The sequence below is a fragment of the Entelurus aequoreus genome, linkage group LG22 (assembly GCF_033978785.1).
Source record: "Entelurus aequoreus isolate RoL-2023_Sb linkage group LG22, RoL_Eaeq_v1.1, whole genome shotgun sequence".
NCBI classification, from domain to species: domain Eukaryota; kingdom Metazoa; phylum Chordata; class Actinopteri; order Syngnathiformes; family Syngnathidae; genus Entelurus; species Entelurus aequoreus.
Window position 1 is genome coordinate 26062855 of NC_084752.1, and position 22573 is coordinate 26085427.

The window sequence follows — 22573 nt, forward strand, 5'->3', positions numbered from 1 at the left end:
CCAGCTTCTCGGTTAAATCATATAGTTGATGTAGATGCCCATATCGGCTGTTCAGATTTACTTTACAAAAGAGAAGTGTAGGATCAAGATTTTTGGAGCTCTTTGTTCAGTGGATCAGATGTTTGATGAAGCTTTGTGTCAATCTACCACCACTACTGTTTTCTGTTTATTTGTTACTGACTGTGGCAGGACACCTCTGCCTCTGTTTCACTTTATGTTGCTGGTAAATAATATGGTTGTAGTAGTAGGCTAAAGTTAAATTATTTAGTATGCACTAATTAAAGGGGCAGAGCTTTAAGAGACATTTTAGCTTTTATATTTTTATAAAATATATTTTTTGCAAGAACCACAATTAATAAATATATTTCAGTGAATAACTTATTGTTCAAATCTGTATATAAATATGTACATAAAGTGTTGTAATTATATTGTAAAATGGATGGATGGATGGATGGACGTTTAAAACAAAACTGTTATTATTAATTAGTAAGTATACATTTTTTGAGCCTTTTTAGAGAAAATCATATCATTGTAGTAAATTATGCAAATTTCCCGATGATGTCATGGTGACCACGTCCATAGCCACGTCCCCACCGCCACAGGTATCTTGGCAGTTTATGGGAAACACTGGAGCAGGTGGGTAAAGTGTCTTGCCCAAGGACACAACGGCAGTGACTAGGATGGCGAAAGTGGGAATCGAACCTGGAACCCTCAAGTTGCTGGCACGGCCATTCTACCAACCAAGCTATACCGCCCCTAATAGTGATAAGGAGCAAACTGCTCAGTGCTAACTTTGTGTAAATAGACAGGAATTTACCGGCTTTTCAAAGAAAATGTCCCTTATTTTCAAATGTTATGGTATGTGCAGAGGTAAACAAAGCTGCAGAATGCTGACCAATCATGATTAAGGATTAAGGACTCCAGAAGGGCACCCGTCCCAGACTGAAAAAGGAAGTACCTGTCATTCCCGGTTTATACACTGCAAAAAGTCAGTGTTCAAAAACAAGAAAAAAAAATACAAAAATTAGGGGTATTTTATTTGAACTAAGGAAAATTATCTGCCAATAGAACAAGAAAATTCGGCTTGTCAAGACTTTCCAAAACAAGTAAAATTAGCTAACCTCAATGAACCCGAAAATACCTTAAAATAAGTACAGATGTCCGATAATGGCTTTTATGCCGATACCCGATATTCCGATATTGTCCAACTCTTAATTACCGATTCCGATATCAACCGATACCTTTTAATACAGTCGTGGAATTAACACATTGTTATGCCTAATTTTATTGTGATGCCCCGCTGGATGCATTAAACAATGTAACAAAGTTTTCCAAAATAAATCAACTCAAGTTATGGAAAAATATTCCAACATGGCACTGCCATATTTATTATTGAAGTCACAAAGTGCATTATTTTTTTTAACATGCCTCAAAACAGCAGCTCGGAATTTGGGACATGCTCTCCCTGAGAGAGCATGAGGAGGTTGAGGTGGGCGGGGTTGGAGGCGGGGAGACTAGCGGGGGGGGGGGGGGTGTATATTGTAGCGTCCCGGAAGAGTTAGTGCTGCAAGGGGTTCTGGGTATTTGTTCTGTTGTGTTTATGTTGTGTTACGGTGCGGATGTTCTCCCGAAATGTGTTTGTCATTCTTGTTTGGTGTGGGTTCACAGTGTGGCGCATATTTGTAACAGTGTTAAAGTTGTTTATACGGTCACCCTCAGTGTGACCTGTATGGCTGTTGACCAAGTTTGCCCTGCATTCACTTGTGTGTGTGAAAAGCCGTAATTATTATGTGATTGGGCCGTCACGCAAAGGCAGTGCCTTTAAGGTTTATTGGCGCTCTGTACTTCTCCCTACGTCCGTGTACACAGCGGCGTTTTAAAAAGTCATACATTTTACTTTTTGAAACCGATACCGATAATTTCCGATATCGCATTTTAAAGCATTTATCGGCCGATAATATCGGCAGTCCGATATTATCGGAGATCTCTAAAAATAAGTATATTCTCACTATTAACAAGTGCACTTTTTTTGGTAGAAAAAAAAAAAAAAGAGACCTTTTTGCTCAATATGTTGAAAAATATTCTTAAATGAAGTAAATGCTAGTGCCATTATCTTGACATAATGATATGTGCTCGGCACTATGGAAAAAGACATGGAACGAGCAGCATGAACCAAGCAATCGCATGAATACAAGCATGAACAGAGCAATGTCGCCAGGACAACTAACTGGCAAAGACAGGCTTAAATACTGGTCTCTTGATTAGAGGCAGGTGTGACCCAATTGCAAGAGGCAGGTGAAAATCATAAGTCGTCATGGGAAATCAAACAAACAAGGGTGCACAAAAACAGGAATTAATGGAGTCTTAAACTAACAGAAAATAACAAAAAGCATGATCTAGACCAGTGGTGTCAAACGTATGGCCCGAGGGCCGGATCAGGCCCGCGAACAGGTTTTATCCGGCCCGCGGGATGAGTTTGCCAAGTATAAAAATGTACCTGAAATTTTTGAATGAAAGAAACAGCTGTTCTAAATGTGTCCACTGGATGTCGCAATAGCAATTCTTTGTATCTTTCTAGATGATGCTACATATGTACAAAATAAACCACATGATGTCAGTACATCAGTCGAGAAAAATGAGCAAACTACATAAATAACATCCTGTAATTTGATTTTGATATACATTTTTTATCTTGATAAATTGAAAATTAACACCAATTAGTTGACTGATGAACATTATCACATCATTTATTCAGAAATTATAAATAACGACAAATAAGGATAGAGTACTATTAACCACAATATGTAAGTGTAAAAAAAACAACAACAACATTATGATTTGTACATTTTCAGAAAGTGCTTGTTCTATTTTTAAACTAAGAAAACAATCTGAAGTTGTCTTTATTTTTAAGTTATCGTGCCGTGATTTTACCAGTCCGGCCCACTTGGGAGTAGATTTTCTCAAAGTGGCCCCCCATCTAAAATGAGTTTGACACCCCTGATCTAGACCACAGATCATGACATTGATATTCTAGTTTGAAGCATGTTTTACTCAATATAGGTCATCAAATCTCAGCAACAAGCTGTAATATCTTACTGAGATCATTTAGCCAAAACCCTTAAAACAAGTAAAACACTCTAACATAAAATCTGCTTAGTGAGAAGAATTATCTTATCAGACAGAAAATAAGCAAATATCACCTTTATTTGAGATACTTAATCTTACTTAGAGTTCAGTTTTTGCAGTGTAAGTTGCTACTTTTTCCCCCGACATTTTCAACACGGCTCATTTATGGATTTTTTTCCCGGTTCATAACGTTTACACGCGGCCAATACATTTTGACGTGTGCGCCCAATATATTTGAAATTATATTATATAATTATATTACACATATTTTATATATGCCCGCGACCCCGAACGGGACAAGCGGTAGAAAAAGGATGGATATTTTATATATAAGAAAGGTGTGTTCTATTGCCCGGAAAATACGGTAGCAAAATCGATTGGCCCATTTTAGTGCAAAATAAATGGAGACTCAGCGTGAAGGTGACATTGGACAAGTAACGTCTTGTAAGTAGGGTTGTACGGTATACCGGTACTAGTAAAGTATCGCGGTACTAATGAATCAAAAACTCTGTTTGAAAAGTACCGGTTCCGGGGCATGATGGCGCGCCATCACGTCGTGACATTGCTAGATTACGAGCAGACGAGCATGTTCGGCAGCGCACAATCACGGAGTACTTACAAGCAGACACAGTGTGTAGACAGAAAAGGGAAAACGGACGCATTTTGGCTTAAAAACTAAAGATAAAGGTGAAGTTATAACACTGAAACGCCCTCAGGAAGAGATGCTTTAAGACATGGCTAGCTAGCTAGCGGCGAACTCCCATCCGCTGTGTTTTAGCTACTTCTAAATCACTAATCCTGGTCTCCATGGCGACAAACAAAGTAAGTTTCTTACAAGCTAAACATGCTTCACTACACACCGTAGCTCACCGGCGTCACAATGTAAACAAACGCCATTAGTGGATCTACACCTGACATCCACTGTAATGATATCAAGTACAGGCACGTATTTAGTCGATACTACTATGATTACGTCGATATTTTTTGGCATCACAACATCTTCGGTTTAAAAAAAAATTTATGTTTATAAACTCAGGAAATATGTCCCTGGACACATGAGGACTTTGAATATGACCAATGTATGATCCTGTAACTACTTGGTATCAGATCGATACCTAAATGTGTGGTATCATCCAAAACTAATGTAAAGTATCAAACAACAGAAGAATAAGTGATTATTACATTTTAACAGAAGTGTAGATAGAACATGTTGAAACAGGAATTAGGCAGATATTAACAGTAAATGAACAAGTGGAATAATAATAATTTTTACAGTTTGTCCTTTCTAATTTAGGCAAAATAATACACTGAAAAATGACACAATATGTTACTGCAGACTAATTAGGAGCCTTTATTTGCTTACTTACTAATAAAAGACGAGTTGTCTTGTATGTTCACTATTTTATTTAAGGCCAAAAGTGTTCTTCGATTTCAATAATAAACATATGTTTAATATATCCTAAGATTTTTTGTTAAAATAAAGCCAATAATGCCATTTTTTGCGGTCCCCTTTATTTAGCAAAGTATCGAGAAGTACCAAAATAATTTCAGTACTGGTACCAAAATATTGGTATCGGGACAACACTAGACCACAGTATCGGTTGCTATGTAGAGTGGCACTTTCCATCATTTTCAGCAGAGTGCATTGCAAAATGATCAACCCCCCCAACTTCCTCTCAAGCGAGATCCACCCAGGAATGGTGCCATATGAGTTCCTTCCCTACTGTATAGAGCTAGGGGAAATAATAGATTCTAAATAAATTCTGATATGGGTACTGGTACCAAAATATTGGTATCGGGACAACCCTACTTGTAAGTAAGGTGGCGTGATGACAGAAGCACACAAAGAGTCTGACGCGCTTTTTAAACTTTGTTGCCCACTCTGACCCGCCAACAGCAGCCTTCATAATACTGCGGTAGTTGGCAGCTACAGCAACAACAACACAGCACTTCTTCATTTTGCACCAACGACAGTTAGCAGCGAGCAAGGATGCATTCAAGAACCCCCGGAATTATGAGAGTCAAACATTACCAAATAAGCACGTCGTTTTTAAAAAAAATATTCTTCTATGATCTGTGTTACTGCAATAATTATGACAATTGGTTGTGGATTTTGGGCAACCGGTCTTCATGTGCTTTGTGGACTTGGAGAAGGCATTTGACCGTGTCCCTCGGGAGGTCCTGTGGGGAGTGCTCAGAGAGTATGGGGTATCGGACTGTCTGATTGTGGCGGTCCGCTCCCTGTATGATCAGTGTCAGACCTTGGTCCGCATTGCCGGCAGTAAGTCGGACACGTTTCCAGTGAGGGTTGGACTGCGCCAAGGCTGCCCTTTGTCACCCATTCTGTTCATAACTTATATGGACAGAATTTCTAGGCGCAGTCAAGGCTTTGAGGGGATCCGGTTTGGTGGCTGCAGGATTAGGTCTCTGCTATTTGCAGATGATGTGGTCCTGATGGCTTCATCTGGCCAGGATCTTCAGCTCTCACTGGATCGGTTTGCAGCCGAGTGTGAAGCGACTGGGATGAGAATCAGCACCTCCAAGTCCGAGTCCATGGTTCTCGCCCGGAAAAGGGTTGGGGAGGAGACCCTGCCCCAAGTGGAGGAGTTCAAGTACCTCGGAGTCTTGTTCACGAGTGAGGGAAGAGAGGATCGTGAGATCGACAGACAGATCGGTGCGGCGTCTTCAGTAATGCGGACGCTGTATCGATCCGTTGTGGTGAAGAAGGAGCTGAGCCGGAAGGCAAAGCTCTCAATTTACCGGTCGATCTACGTTCCCATCCTCACCTATGGTCATGAGCTTTGGGTTATGACCGAAAGGACAAGATCACGGGTACAAGCGGCCGAAATGAGTTTCCTCCGCCAGGTGGCGGGGCTCTCCCTTAGAGATAGGGTGAGAAGCTCTGTCATCCGGGGGGAGCTCAAAGTAAAGCCGCTGCTCCTCCACATGGAGAGGAGCCAGATGAGGTGGTTCGGGCATCTGGCCAGGATGCCACCCTAGGGAGGTGTTTACGGCACGTCCGACCGGTAGGAGGCCACGGGGAAGACCCAGGACACGTTGGGAAGACTATGTCTCCCAACTGGCCTGGGAACGCCTCGGGATCCCCCGGGAGGAGCTGGACGAAGTGGCTGGGGAGAGGGAAGTCTGGGCTTCCCTGCTTAGGCTGCTGCCCCCGCGACCCGACCTCGGATAAGCGGAAGAAGATGGATGGATGGATGGATGGTTGTGGATTTTGTTTCTTAATTTTGAATGTATTACTTCTCATTTTCAGGACATATTATACTAGTCTGTTCAAGTGAATGTCACAAAATTCGAAAAAAAAAAAAAAAGATGTTAGTTTTTTTTTTGTGATTTTTTTTTTTTTTTTTTCAAAAACTTTGCATGTTTTCCATTTTTACTTTAATTACAACTCCTGTCATTTGTGGACTTAATACATAACTACATCAGGTGGTTGCCTACAGCCACAGTTAATGCCAACGTACGACAGCGATGGCAGTCGTGATTCCATCGTGCAAAGGGCAACATGCCAAATTTTGCTGGGAAAAAAAACTATTTATTTTAAGACTGAAATTAAAGGCGAGTGCATCTTGGAAAAAACACTGAGGCACAGGGAAGGTCATGCAAATACAAAAACCAAACAAAATGAGCTAGAAAGTAAACAAACGATTGTTGGACGACAAGAGAGCATTTTACAGTCGTACAGCAGGAAAAACGTCGTGGAGCCAGTTAACACACACAACACAGGAAGCACGACCAAAATAAGAGCGCGAGACAAGAACTAAAACACCAAACAAAGGAAATCACTAACAAACTGAAGAGAAGACATGACCTGACAAATGCATTTGGACCTGGAAGTCTTTTCCTTTTTCAGACCACAGTAACTACAGGACTAGAGCAGGGGTGTCAAACGTACGGCCCGAGGGCCGGATCAGACCCGCGGACAGGTTTTATCCGGCCTGCGGGATAAGTTTGCTAAGTATAAAAATGAGCCGAAATTTTTGAATGAAAGAAACTGCTTTTCTAAATGTGTCCACTAGATGTCACAATAGCAATTAGTTGTATTTTTGTAGATGATTTCTACAAATGTAAAAAAAAATAAACCACATAATATTAGTGCACCAGTAGAGGAAAATGAGCAAACTACATAAATAACATCCTGTAATTAGATTTTGATATTATTTTTTTATCTTGAAAGATTGAAAATGAACACCAATGAGTTGACTGATGAACATTATCACATCATTTATTCAGAAAGTATAAATAACGACAAATAAAGATAGAATACTATTAACTGCAACATGTAAGTGTAAAAACCCCCAACAACATTATGATTTGTGCATTTTCAGAATGTGCTTGTTCTACACTGTAAACCCGAATAAGTAAGCCGAACTCAAAAAAAAAAAAAGTGAGGCAATCAGTTACCACATATTTATTGAGTTCATAAACTCAAATATTTGAGTATATCAGATCGTAAATATTTGGAGTTTAGGTTAAATGTACTTTTAAATTATAATTGAATTACACTTACCAATTAAGCCAACTCGAAAATGTTCCTCCTCCTGTCTGCTGCCTGAAGAGGAAGTGCACGCAAATGCTACAAAACAAAAGCCCTTCCTGTGTGTGTGTGTGTGTGTGTGTGTGCGTGCGCGTGCATGTAAGAATTTATATATACATACACACACAGAGTAAAATAAAAATACAAATCTATAATGCAATTGATTCATTCTTAATTTATTCTTGATTTGATTTATTGATTTGTTCTTTCAAAATAAGACAAAATGATGTTGAATCCACTGAGTTTTAAAGTAGCTGTGAGTTAATTGTTTTAAGTAGCAATTACATAATCTGCAAACAAGTTAATATTAATTAAAAATAACAAGTTTAATCAACTTAAAAAGAAGGAAAATGTTACTCACACTCAACATTTTTAAGTAAGTACAACTTTTAACAACTTTTTTAGTTTACACTACTTATTCTAATTAATTATTTTGAGCATTCGGGTTTACGGTGTATTTTTAAACAAGGAAAACAATCTGAAGTTGTCTTTATTTTGAAGTTATCGTGCCGTGATTTTACCAGCTTACCCACTTGGGAGTAGATTTTTCTCCATGTGGACCCCGATCTAAAATGTGTTTGACACCCCTGATTTAAAACAAGCCTACAGTCTAAAATCAAATGATGAAGTTAATACCGATTCATATCAGATTCATGCGCCCACAACCATTGGATAATCTCTCTCCCTCTCTCCCACACGAACACTTCCACACAGCCACTGTCCTCACCTCATATTCATCTGTTTTGCAGACCACTTCGAACTGGAGACATTCCTTTGACTCCGTGCAAAAGCTGCCGTTGGTGCTCGGGCTGAAACCAGTAGAACCAGAACTTATTGTTACTCAACGTATTAAGTTACTGTTGGCAAAACGGTGATGTTTCCATGATGAACAGACTGTTTAACCAATGAAAAATGTACAAATGAGGTCTGTATTTGAGGTATTTTAGTAGTATTTTAGGTAGGAGCAACATATTTAGCCATCCAAGCAACGTCTTTTTCATGGACGCCCCTGCTTATTTCAGCAAAACAATGCCAAGCCACATTCTGCACATGTTACAACAGCGTGGCTTAGTAGTAAAAGAGTGTGGGTACTAGACTGGCCTGCCTGTAGTCCAGGCCTGAAAATGTGTGGCGCATTATGAAGCCTAAAATACCACAACTGTTGAACAACTTAAGCTGTACATCAAGCAAGAATGGGAAAGAATTCCACCTGAAAAACTTCAAAAAATTGGTTTCCTCAGTTCCCAAACATTTACTGAGTGTTGTTAAAAGGAAAGGCCATGTAACACAGTGGTAAAAATGCCCCTCTGGCAACTTTTTTGCAAAGTTAATGATTTTTTGCAAAAAAAATAAATGAAGTTTCTCAGTTCAAACATGAAATATCTTGTCTTTGCAGTCTATTCAATTGAATATAAGTTGAAAAGGATTTGCAAATCATTGTATTCTGTTTTTATTTACGAATTACACAACGTGACAACTTCACTGGTTTTGTGTTTTGTACATTAAACATTTGATATGTATATATCAGGCTGAACTCCTTATAAAAGTTTGACTCACGTAAAAACATAATAAAACTGTATAGTATATAATATACTTACAGCGCTTTATTTTGACATGTTTTGTCATTATAAGCACAAACGAGTCATCCTATTTAAAGCAGCACTACGTAACTTTTCAACCTTCGTAACACATTTTCATAACTTTTGGACTTCTAACTAGTTGAATGACACCTCTGTTGTGGCCTGAGGGGGTCTGAATAGGCTCTCACTGGCACTAAGCAACTTTGAGGAGGCCACGCAAAAAAACTACAAATGTGCTGACTTGCTTTACGGCATATGTCACTCCCTCCGTACCCCATTTCTTACAAAGACGGGAGTCGATGCGAACGCCTGCGTGCAATTACTGCTATCATGGCAGAAGCTGCAAAACAACCAAAGAAATGAAAAGTTTTGTCTGAGGAGACAAAAAAGAAAAAGAAAAAGGGAGGCTACCCGGATAAAAGGACAGTCAAGGATCAACACTGGACTGACTTTCAACCAATGTTCCCTTTGGCTCTGTAGCTGCTAAACTAGTAAGTAGAGATGTCCGATAATGGCTTTTTTGCCGATATCCGATATTCCGATATTGTCCAACTCTTAATTACCGATTCCGATATCAACCGATACCGATATATACAGTCGTGGAATTAACACATTATTATGCCTAATTGTGTTGTGATGCCCAGCTGGATGCATTAACACTAGAAGTCCCAGCATTTTTCTGTCTACCTAGAAGACCCAGAGAGGGGTCATTTGGCCCGACGCTTTTCCCGAATACACTAATCACTCATTTTGTTATGGTAATGAGGCTGTTAGGGGCAGTTTGTCTAGGTAGACAGAAAAATTATACATGTGGGAAATGCCGAAAGGAGCAATGGCAGTGCCAGGATTGTGAGTGACTGCTCAAATGTATGTCAGTCACGTTTACATGGACATGGTTTTTCATTCTTTGTAAATATGCTTTTTTCTTTGTAAATTTTTTTTTTTAAACTATTTTTGGCACACAAAAATAACAATTGCTTCTGCAACAACCCTCCACACCAAAACTGGGAAAACAGTTGCTTTTTCATTCTTTGTAAATATGTTTTGTTTTGTATTTTTTTTAACAATAAATGTCAGAGTGTTGATCCCTTCATTCTGTTGATCCTTGCAAAAACACACACAACCTACCTCAGAACTAAAGCTTGAGCTGTAAGGTCCCCTCCCCCACACAGGCTCAAGTGGCCCCCTGCCGTGTGCCACTAACAGCCACATTTTCATAACAAAAGGAGTGTCCACAGGGGGGACTAGGGGTCAAATGACCCTCTTGTGTGTTTTCTAGGTAAAAATGTCAATTGACCCTTCTCTGGGACTTCGCGTGTTAAACAATGTAACAAGGTTTTCCAAAATAAATCAACTCAAGTTATGGGAAAAAATGCCAACATGGCACTGCCATATTTATTATTGAAGTCACAAAGTGCATTATTTGTTTTTAACATGCCTCAAAACAGCAGCTTGGAATTTGGGACATGCTCTCCCTGAGAGAGCATGAGGAGGTTGAGGTGGGCGGGGTTGAGTTGGGGGGTGGGTGGGGGGCGGTTTATATTGTAGCGTCCCAGAAGAGTTAGTGCTGCAAGGGGTTCTGGGTATTTGTTCTGTTGTGTTTATGTTGTGTTACGGTGCGGATGTTCTCCCGAAATTTGTTTTTCATTCTTGTTTGGTGTGGGTTCACAGTGTGGCGCATATTTGTAACAGTGTTAAAGTTGTTTATACGGGCACCCTCAGTGTGACCTGTATGGCTGTTGACCAAGTATGCCTTGCATTCACTTGTGTGTGTGAAAAGCCGTAGATATTACGTGACTGGGCGGGCACGCAAAGACGGTGCCTTTAAGGCACGCCCCTAATATTGTTGTATGGGTGGAAATTGGGAGAAATTCGGGAGAATGGTTGCCCCGGGAGATTTTCGGGAGGGGCACTGAAATTCGGGAGTCTCCTGGGAAAAATCTGTAGGGTTGGAAGGTATGACTGGGAGACGCAACTGCTCTGTACTTCTCCCTACGCCCGTGTACCACTCCGTACAGCGGCGTTTTAAAAAGTCATACATTTTACTTTTTTAAACCGATACAGATAATTTCCGATATTTTAAAGCATTTATCGCCCGATAATATCGGCAATCCAATATTATCGGACATCTCTACTAGTAAGTAACCTTCGTTGCTCAAATCAAGAATGCTAATGCTAATGTAAGCTATAGGAAATTTGCGACGTAGCAATAAATAGCCACAAGCTTGCTACTTCCACACGACCAGCAACAAACTCAAAAGTAGTAAACTATGCAAACCGCAAATATAAAGTTTGAGTAAAATACTTAGCTTCCTGCTGTGGAAAAATCGGTAATACTGAATCATTGTGGTATTATCGTTTCAGTAGTTTCTGACCATTTACGACGCTATGCACTGGTCCTCATGGGAAATGTGGTCTTCCTTCAGGCAAAACACTACCACTTTGGTCCACTGGTGTCGCTTAAATCAAGCAAAAGTTAAAAGTTAAAGTTAAAGTACCAATGATTGTCACACACACACTAGGTGTGGTGAAATGTGTCCTCTGCATTTGACCCATCCCCTTGATCACCCCCTGGGAGGTGAGGGGAGCAGTGGGCAGCAGCGTAGCCGTGCCCGGGAATCATTTTTTGGTGATTTAACCCCCAATTCCAACCCTTGATGCTGAGTGCCAAGCAGGGAGGTAATGGGTCCCATTTTTATAGTCTTTGGTATGACCCTACCGATCTCAGGGCGGACACTCTAACCACTAGGCCACTGAACTGAAAGTACTTAAGTGTGGCTTTAAAGGACCTTTTAAAAGACACTATGCAACGGGGTTCTCACATCACAATTAATGTGAATTGGATGCAAACATGTCCATCACAGTGCTCCACAACACACTTTTAAGTTTTAAGATATTAAATAAGCTGAGTGGACAGTTTTGAAAGCAATGAACGTTACTGTAAATACTTTAATCCACATTTGCTCGTGATTAAAACCAAAAAGCAGATTTAAATAAAGGCACAAATACCTGATGTTTTAATCCTTTAGACTAGCTTTGCACTGCCTCGGAACAATATATATATATATATACATATATACCTGTATATATATATATATATATATATATATATATATATATATATATATATATATATATATATATATATATATATATATATATATATATATATATATATATATATATATATATATATATATATTACTTGACATTAGAGTGAAGCAATATATTAAATAAGAAAATCTGGCAATATTATTATAATTTTTTTTTTTAATTAGATATTTATTTAGAGCAAAGATGCCCAAACTTTTTGTCTCAATGGGTCAAAGAGTGATTTTTGCCATCCAGCAGCACCACCCGTGAGGAATTTAGCCTCTTACCTCCACATATGAATATAATGTAGAGTAGTGGAGGTCGTCAGGTTGAGTAGAAGGCAACTCGTTAGCATGTAAAAAGTAATCTTTGGATTTTGAGGTAATAAAAAACGGAAGCTCAGTCACCAGAATTTAAACGTGAAATTTGCGCTGTAAATGAAAAAAAACTGTACCACTAATACTTGTATGGTAAAAATGTGCCAGTTTTTTTTACAGGAAAATCTATGATATTTTTTATTTTTTTACAGTGCATTACAGTCAATTGAAAAACAGTATTGCTGTTATTTTTACCGCAAAAATTCTAACGACTGAGCTGCTACTTTTGTGCCGTAAAATCTCTGTTTGTTATTATTACCGTGCAAATGGCAAAATGGTATCAGTGATGATTTTAGGGTATATTTCAGCGGCCATAAATTGTACTGGCTTATAGCCATGCAGACATGCCATCAGTGATTGTGCAGCTTGAACGAGGTCACAGGTCAATAGGAAGATGTATTACATTTGCCCAACTTCTGGCATCCCTGCTTTAGAGTAAAGTAACTATTTCAATCCAAATATCTGGAAATAATGAGTTGATTAACTAATTTACTATATTTTTGACTTGGAGAAAAAGCAATAATTTAATTCAGAATATCAGAAAATATTGAGTTGATTTTCAGTATCAGTTGTTGATAAATGGCTTTGGCTTTGCATAGGAGAGTTTTAACTTGCACTTACAGATGTAGCGACCAACTGTAGTTACTGACAGTGGTTTTCTGAAGTGTTCCTGAGCCCATGTGGTGATATCCTTTACACACTGATGTCACTTTTTGATGCAGTACCGCCTGAGGGATCGAAGGTCACGGGGGCATTCAATGTTGGTTTTCGGCCTTGCCGCTTACGTGCAGTGATTTCTCCAGATTCTCTTAAACCTTTTGATGATATTACGGACCGTAGATGGTGAAATCCCTAAATTCCTTGCAATAGCTCGTTGAGAAATGTTGTTCTTAAACTGTTCTCGACAATTTGCTCACGCATTTGTTCACAAAGTGGTGACCCTCGCCCCATCCTTGTTTGTGAATGACTGAGCATTTCATGGAAGCTGCTTTTACACCCAATCATGGCACCCACCTGTTCCCAATTAGCCCGTTCCCCTGTGGGATGTTCCAAATAAGTGTTTGATGAGCATTCCTTAACTTTCTCAGTCTTTTTTGCCATGTGTGCCAGCTTTTTTGAAACATGTTACAGGCATCAAATTACACACTAATATATGCAAAAAAATAACAAAGTTTACCAGTTTGAACGTTAAATATCTTGTCTGTGCATCCATCCATCCATCCATCTTCAACCGCTTATCCGGAATCGGGTCGCGGGGACAGCAGCTCCAGCAAAGACCCCCAGACTTCCCTCTCCAGAGCAACATTTGCGACTTCCTCCTGGGGAATCCCGAAGCGTTCCCAGGCCAGAGAGGAGATGTAATCCCCCCATCTGGTCCTTGGTCTGCCGCGGGGCCTCCTCCCAGTGGGACGTGCAACGAGGACCTCCCTAGGGAGACGCTCGTGAGGCATCCGCACGAGATGCCCGAACCACCTAAGCTGGCTCCTTTCCAAGCGAAGGAGCAGCGGCTCTACTCCGAGTCTCTCTCGGGTGACTGCACTTCTCACCCTATCTCTAAGGGAGATGCCAGCCACCCTTCTGAGGAAACTCATTTCGGCCGCTTGTATCCGCGATCTTATTCTTTCGGTCATTACCCACACTTCATGACCATAGGTGAGAGTAGGAATGTAGATAGCTCGGTAGACCGAGAGCTTTGCCTTCTGGCTCAGCTCCCGTTTCGTCACAACAGTGCGGCAGAGAGACTGCAATACTGCCCCAGCTGCTCCGATTCTCCGGCTGATTTCCTTCTCCATCTTTCCCTCACTCGTGAACAAGACCCCGAGATACTTAAACTCCTCCACCTGGGACAGAGTCCTGTCCCCTACCCGGACTGTACAAACCATCGGTTTCCTGCTGAGAACCATGGCCTCAGATTTGGAGATGCTGATCCTCATTCCAGCCGCTGAACACTCGGTTGCGAACCGATCCAGTGAGAGCTGAAGGTCACGAACCGAAGGTGCCATCAGGACCACATCATCTGCAAACAGCAGTGACGCAACCTTTAGCCCCCCGAGACGTATACCCTCTCCGCCATGGCCACGACTCCGCCTAGAAATCCTGTCCATGAAAATCACAAACAGGATAGGTGACAGAGCGCAGCCCTGGCGGAGACCAACCCCCACTGGAAACGGATCCGACTTACATCCAAGCACCCGGACACAACTCTCGCTTTGGTTGTACAGAGATTGGATGGCCCTCAACAGGGTTCCCCTCACTCCGTACTCCCTCAGCACCTCCCACAAGATCTCCCGAGGGACGCGGTCATACGCCTTCTCCAAATCCACAAAACACATGTAGACTGGATAGGCATACTCCCAGGCCCTCTCCAGGATTCCCGCAAGCGTAAAGAGTTGGTCAGTTGTTCCACGACCAGGACGGAATCCACATTGCTCCTCTTGAATCTGAGGTTCGACTATCGGCCGGACCCTCCTTTCCAGTACCTTGGCGTAAACTTTCCCAGGGAGGCTGAGTAGTGTGATACCCCTGTAGTTAGCACACACCCTCTGGTCCCCCTTTTTGAAAAGGGGAACCACCACCCCAGTCTGCCACTCCCTCGGCACTGTCCCAGACTTCCACGCAATGTTGAAAAGGCGTATCAACCAAGACAGCCCATCAACACCCAGAGCCTTCAGCATTTCTGGACGGATCTCGTCAACCCCCGGAGCTTTGCCACTGTGGAGTTGTCTAACTACCTCAGTGACTTCACTCCGAGAGATCAACGTCGATCCCCCATCATCCTCAGGCCCTGCTCCTATCAGGGAGGGTGTGTCTGATGTATTTGGGTTCAGGAGTTCCTCAAAGTGCTCTTTCCAACGCCCCACGACTTCCTCACTTGAAGTCAGCAAAGTCCCATCCTTGCCGTACACAGCTTGGATGGTTCCCTGCTTCCCCCTCCTGAGGTGCCGTATGGTCTTCCAGAACAGCTTTGGTGCCGCCCGATAGTCCTTCTCCATGGATTCCCCGAACTGCTCCCACACCCTCTGCTTAGCCTCGTCCACAGCCACGGCCGCTGCCCTTCGGGCCCGCCGGTACCTTGCAACTGCCTCCGGAGTCCCCTGGGATAACATACCCCGGTAGGACTCCTTCTTCAGTCGGACGGCTTCCCTGACCACCACTGTCCACCAGGGTGTTCGAGGGTTACCGCCCCTTGAGGCACCTAAGACCTTCTGGCCACAGCTCGCATCTGCAGCTTTAGCAATAGAGGCTTTGAACATTGCCCATTCCTGTTCAATGTCCCCAACCTCCACAGGGATGGCAGAGAAGTCCCGCCGGAGGTGTGAGTTGAAGTCCTTCCGGACAGAGGACTCCTCCAAACGTTCCCAGTTCACCCGCACTACACGCTTGGGTTTGCCAGGTCTGTCCAGAGGTTTCCCCCGCCATCTAACCCAACTCACCACCAGATGGTGATCAGTTGACAGTTCAGCCCCTCTCTTCACCCGAGTGTCCAAAACATACGGCCTCAGATCAGCTGATACGATTACAAAATCGATCATTGATCTTTGGCCTAGGGTGCTCTGGTACCAGGTACACCTATGAGCATCCTTATGCTTGAACATGGTGTTTGTTATCGCAAGTCCGTGACTAGCACAGAAGTCCAATAACAATCCACCACTCAGGTTCAGATCAGGGAGACCGTTCCTCCCAATCACGCCAGTCCAAGTATCACTGTCATTGCCCACGTGCGCGTTGAAGTCCCCCAGCAAGACTATGGAATCCCCTGCCGGCGCCCCATACAGGACCCCATGCAAGGTATCCAAGAAGGCTGAATACTCTGAACTCCTGTTTGGTGCGTATGCACAAACAACAGTCAGAGTTGTCCCCCCTCCAACCCTAAGGCGAAGGGAGGCGACCCTCTTGTCCACTGGGGTGAACTCCAACGTACAGGCACTCAGCCGGGGGCTCGTGAGTATCCCCACACCCGCCTGTGCCCTCACACCCTGAGCAACTCCAGAAGTGAACAAAGTCCATCCCTTGTCCAGGAGTGTGGTTTCAGAGCCCTTGCTATGCGTAGAGGTAAGCCCCACCAGATCCAACCGGTAGCGCTCCACCTCTCGCACCAGCTCAGGCTCCTTCCCCACCAGCGTAGAGACGTTCCACGTCCCGAAAGTCAGCCTCTGCTGTCCCGAATTGGTCCGTCCGGAGCCTCCACTTTCACCGCCATCCACTTGGCAGCGCACCCGACCCCACTGGTTCCGACCGCGGGTGGTGGGCCCACGTGGCAGAGAAGATGGCGTGTCCACGTAGCTTCTTCGGGCTGTGCCCGGCCGGGCTCCGTGGCAAGCCCGGCCACCAGGCGCTCGCTGACGAGCCCTACCTCCGGGCCTAGCTCCGGAGGAGGGCCCCGGGCTTCCTCCGGGCCGGGTAACGCATCCTCTTTTAGTGTAGTTCATGGGGGGTATCGTAACCCTGATGGGGGGGGCATTCGGGTGCTACACCTTGCCCAAGGGTGACCCGGAACTATGTAAGGCAGGGGCGTTCAACTCCCTGAGGCTTAATACAAGCCCACATACCTTGTCTGTGCAGCCTATTCAATTAAATATAAGTTTAAAAGGATTTGCAAATCATTGTATTTTGTTTTTATTTACCATTTACGTGCCAACTTCACTGGTTTTGGGTTTTGTATTAAATATACTTGTTGATAAAACCTGTGCTTTGTTTTTAATGAGTGATTAGGCCTACTACGCTGCTGTATTTTAATGTTAGTCATTATGGTACTTGGAGAGCTTTTTCTGTTTTCTGAGGTAATATTTGGTGAGAAAAGTTCTATATTATTTTAAGTTGCTCCAACAATGCAAATGATAGTTTTGATCAATGTAATATTTTACTTGGAAAAACAGCTTTTATTTTTTACATCACATTTGTTAATTTCAATAACCCTAAAATCCATGGTGTGGTAACAACTGAAGTGATTTTTTTTTTTTTTTTTTAACAACAAAACACTTTGAGTGCAAAGATTGAGATGAATAGTGTTAATATTTACCCAACACTTCCTTCAGTGATAACCACCAGGGCCAACACAGCCACGGCCGAAAGGAAAATCCTGACGAGACACAAACAATGTGAAAGGTGGTGAATATGGGGGGGAAAAAAAGGTGCAGGTTAAAGTTTAAATGTATTTTTGGAGGTGCATGTGTGCAGGGATGCACCAGCGTGTGGTGCATTGTCACTGCAGAGGAAGTGCATCATCATCATCATCCTCCTCCTCCTCTACACCAGCAAAGACGTTTTGAGGTCAAGTTGCAGGATCGGCATGCACAATCTCCCCTGGTTTGCATGAAACACTCTCACGCGCGTGACGTTAATAACACGAGCTCAATTAACACAAGGTTGTGTACAATGTGCAATCAGTTTAACCCGCAATGGGGATAACTTGACCGTGACTCTGCAGAAAAAAGTCAGCAGAATGAACGTGAATCAATTGCACGTTATTGTTATTCCGTGGTGTGTGCGTGTGTGTGTGTGTGTGTGTGTGTGTGTGTGTGTGTGTGTGTGTGTGTGTGAAACGGCAACTCACATGGTCCCCGACGTGCGTGTCCTTCCCACGGAGCGCGCTGAGCTGGCGGAGAGACGCGGACTGCCTGGCTGGGACTGACTGCGGTGTGTCTGCTGCACTCTGACGCACGAACCTCATCCGTCCGCATCGCAGACCGCGGGCGGGGCAGAGCCGGAAAACAGCCGGGAGAGGACCGTGCACGTGATCGGACGGATGGATGGATGGATGGATGGCTGGACGGATGGATGGATGGATAACCCTGGTTTACTATAGGGGTATTCAAAAATAGAAAAAATATTAAGTCTAAGCCTGGGCCCAAGGGGGGGGGGGGCATAGCCATAGCACACATAAACATGTGTGTAAGAGGGAAACATCAAAGGACATTAAAGACATTAAAGGCCTACTGAAACCCATTACTACCGACCACGCAGTCTGATAGTTTATATATCAATGATGAAATCTTAACATTATAACACATGCCAATACGGCCGGGTTAACTTATAAAGTGACATTTTAAATTTGCCGCTAAACTTCCGGTTCGAAACGCCTCTGAGGATGACGTATGCGCGTGACGTAGCCCGGCGAACACGGGTATGCCTTCCACATTGAAGCCAATACGAAAAAACTCTGTTTTCATTTCATAATTCCACAGTATTCTGGACATCTGTGTTCGTGAATCTGTTGCAATCATGTTCATTGCATTATGGAGAAGGAAGCTGAGCAAGCAAAGAAGAAAGTTGTCGGTGCGAAATGGACGTATTTTTCGAACGTAGTCAGCAACAACAGTACACAGCCGGCGCTTCTTTGTTTACATTCCCGAAAGATGCAGTCAAGATGGAAGAACTCGGATAACAGAGACTCTAACCAGGAGGACTTTTGACTTCAATACACAGACGCCTTCAGAGAACTGGGACAACACAGACTCTTACCAGGATTACTTTGATTTGGATGACAAAGACGCAGACGTGCTACTGTGAGTATGCAGCTTTGGCTTCTAAACATTTGATCGCTTGACCGTATGTGCGCAACTTTTTTTTGCGTATGTACGTAACTTTTTTAAAATATATAAGCTTTATGAACCTTGGGTTAGGTGAACGGTCTTTTGGGCTGAGTGATTGTGTGTGTTGATCAGGTGTTTGAATTGTATTGGCGTGTTCTATGGAGCTAGGAGCTAGCAGAGGAGCTAGGAGCTAGCATAACAAACACGCAGGTGTTTTTATGCAGGATTAATTTGTGGCATATTAAATATAAGCCTGGTTGTGTTGTGGCTAATAGAGTATATATATGTCTTGTGTTTATTTACTGTTGTAGTCATTCCCAGCTGAATATCAGGTCACCCCCGGCTCTCACAGCATCTTCTCTATCTGAATAGCTTCAACTCCCCACTAGTCCTTCACTTGCACTTTACTCATCCACAAATCTTTCATCCTCGCTCAAATTAATGGGGAAATTGTCGCTTTCTCGGTCCGAATCTCTCTCACTTCATGCGGCCATCATTGTAAACAATAGGGAACTTTGCGTATATGTTCAACTGACTACGTCACGCTACTTCCGGTAGGTGCAAGCCTTTTTTTTTATCAGATACCAAAAGTTGCAATCTTTATCGTCGTTGTTCTATACTAAATCCTTTCAGCAAAAATATGGCAATATCGCGAAATGATCAAGTATGACACATAGAATAGATCTGCTATCCCCGTTTAAATAAAAAAAATTCATTTCAGTAGGCCTTTAAAAGAGCAGAGCTGATGCAACCAGCCACTTCTACATACAGCTATGAATAAAAAGTAAAACAAACATATTCACTGTGGAGGCCTCTGTGGTGTTCCACGCCATCGTCTGCTGGGGTGGGGGAAGCATGGCCAGAGACAGGAGCAGACCCAACAAAGCAACCAAGAGACCGTGCATGTGATCCGACAGATGGATGGATGGATGGATGGATGGATGGATGGATGGATAGCCCTGGTTTACTATAGGGGTATTAAAAAATCTGATTTAGAATCAGAAACACTATATTAATCCCCGAGGGGAAATTAAGATTTTCAGCACAATCCCGTTCAAGAGCAGACAAACATTACAGGGAGACAGAACAGGATCGCTGACGGGTCTGCCAACTTCTGGCGCCCCTTACAAAAAAGGTGAGAAACAGGTAAACGCTAAGCCTGGGCCCCTGGAGAGGTGGTCCAGACTAAGGCCAAGGGAGAAAAAAAACCTCATAGCCATAGCACATGTGTGTAAGAGGGAACCATCAAAGAACACAAAGGACATTAAAAAAGAGCAGAGCTGATGCAACCAGCCACTTCTACTCACAGCCACAAAAGTGAAACAACAACAAAAGAAAACAAACAAACGTATAGACTGTGGTGGCCTCTGCGGTGTTCCACGCCATCTTCTGCTGGGGCGGGGGGAGCATGGCCAGAGACAGGAGCAGACCCCACAAAGCAACCAAAAGACTGTGCACGTGATCGGACGGACGGATGGATGGATAGCCCTGGTTTACTATAGGGGTATTAAAAAATCAGAATCAGAATCAGAAATACTTTAATAATCCCCGAGGGGAAATTAAGATTTTCAGCACAATCCCGTTCAAGAACAGACAAACATTACAGGGAGACAGAACAGGATCGCTGACGGGTCTGCCAACTTCCGGAGCCCCTTACAAAAAAGGTGAGAAACAGGTAAACGCTGGGGTGAATATTCAGTCTAAGCCTGGGCCCCCGGAGAGGGGGTCCAGACTGAGACCAAGGGGAAAAAAAAGTCATCTGTGCGCTCTGCTGATTAATATTGCAGATTCATTGAAGTCGAGCATTTGTCAATGAGCAGAAAGATTTGCTGGAGAAGGAATTGGAGGTGAACTTGGTCACTCCTCAGCTACCCATATCAGAAGAAAAACTGCACAAATTCAGGTCAGATACAGAAGACCCAGAAATGCGGTTACAAAATGATATTACACTGCAGGGTCGGCCGAATGAAAAAAGTGCAGTAGCAAAAGAAATTCAACCTTTCATCAGGACTGATGTTCAGAGCAGCAGAGCTCGATGTTCCGTGTAAGCTCAAACACGAAATGCTAAATAAGACCCGCAAGTCACACGAGGGAATTGTGAGGTGCAAATAAAAGTGTGGTACTGGCCACACTTGTCTACACACATCGACACAGTTGTGTTTCAGTGTGCCACTTGCACCGAGAACCGTATTAGCAACCCAACCAATCAGAAACACTTTATTTATATAGCACTTTTTATGCACAGGCATGTGGAAACACAAAATGTTTTACAGAAAAAAACTAAATTAGCAAAAAAAAGAAAGAATAGATAAAAACACAAACACACACACACAGACAAACACACACACACACACACACACACACACACACACACACACACACACACACACACACACACACACACACACACACACATACATGTCTTGCCTACTTTGTGTGGACCCACGTTTGGTTAGTGGGTTGTGAGGGCCCCCCTTTCCACTATAGCTAGAATGATGAAAAAATATACATCTAGCCCTAGATGGGAATAGAGAGTTGCAACTAGGGATGTCAGATAATGGCTTTTTGCCGATATCCAATATTCCGATATTGTCCAACTCTTTAATTACCGATACCGATATCAACCGATACCGATATCAACCGATATATGCAGTCGTGGAATTAACACATTATTATGCCTAATTTGGACAACCAGGTATGGTGAAGATAAGGTACTTTTTCAAAAAATTAATAAAATAAGATAAATAAATTAAAAACATTTTCTTGAATAAAAAAGAAAGTAAAACAATATAAAAACAGTTACATAGAAACTAGTAATGAATGAAAATGAGTAAAATTAACTGTTAAAGGTTAGTACTATTAGTGGAGCAGCAGCACGCACAATCATGTGTGCTTACGGACTGTATCCCTTGCAGACTGTATTGATGTATATTGATATATAATGTAGGAAGCAGAATATTAATAACAAAAAAGATACAACCCTTTTGTGTGAATGAGTGTAAATGGGGGAGGGAGGTTTTTTGGGTTGGTGCAATAATTGTATGTGTATCTTGTGTTTTTATGTTGATTTAATAAAAACAAAACAAAAAACAACAACAACAACAACAAAAAACAATACCGATAATTAAAAAAACGATACCGATAATTTCCGATATTACATTTTAAAGCATTTATCGGACATCCCTAGTTGCAACCTCACTTCAGAATGCAAAACACACAAAGTAAAAATTTTTTTTTACTTTTGTAGTTGTGAGGACCAGGCAAATGTCCTCACAAGTCAAAAGATCCTCACAGAAAGGGTGGTTTATC

At 42.5% G+C, this 22573-nt stretch overlaps 1 protein-coding gene across 1 annotated transcript in view; it reads right to left on the reverse strand.

Moving 5' to 3' along the window:
* Window positions 1-18412, reverse strand: part of LOC133639864 (uncharacterized) — a 26327-nt gene extending 7915 nt beyond the window's left edge. Inside the window, exons 1-3 of the mRNA XM_062033526.1 lie at window positions 18286-18412; window positions 17752-17811; window positions 8409-8490 (exon numbers count right to left, since the gene is read on the reverse strand). Coding sequence (XP_061889510.1) covers window positions 8409-8490; window positions 17752-17811; window positions 18286-18287 — 144 coding nt within the window. The 5' untranslated portion in view covers window positions 18288-18412. The remainder of the gene's footprint in view (window positions 1-8408; window positions 8491-17751; window positions 17812-18285) is intronic.
* Window positions 18413-22573: the final 4161 nt, after the last annotated feature.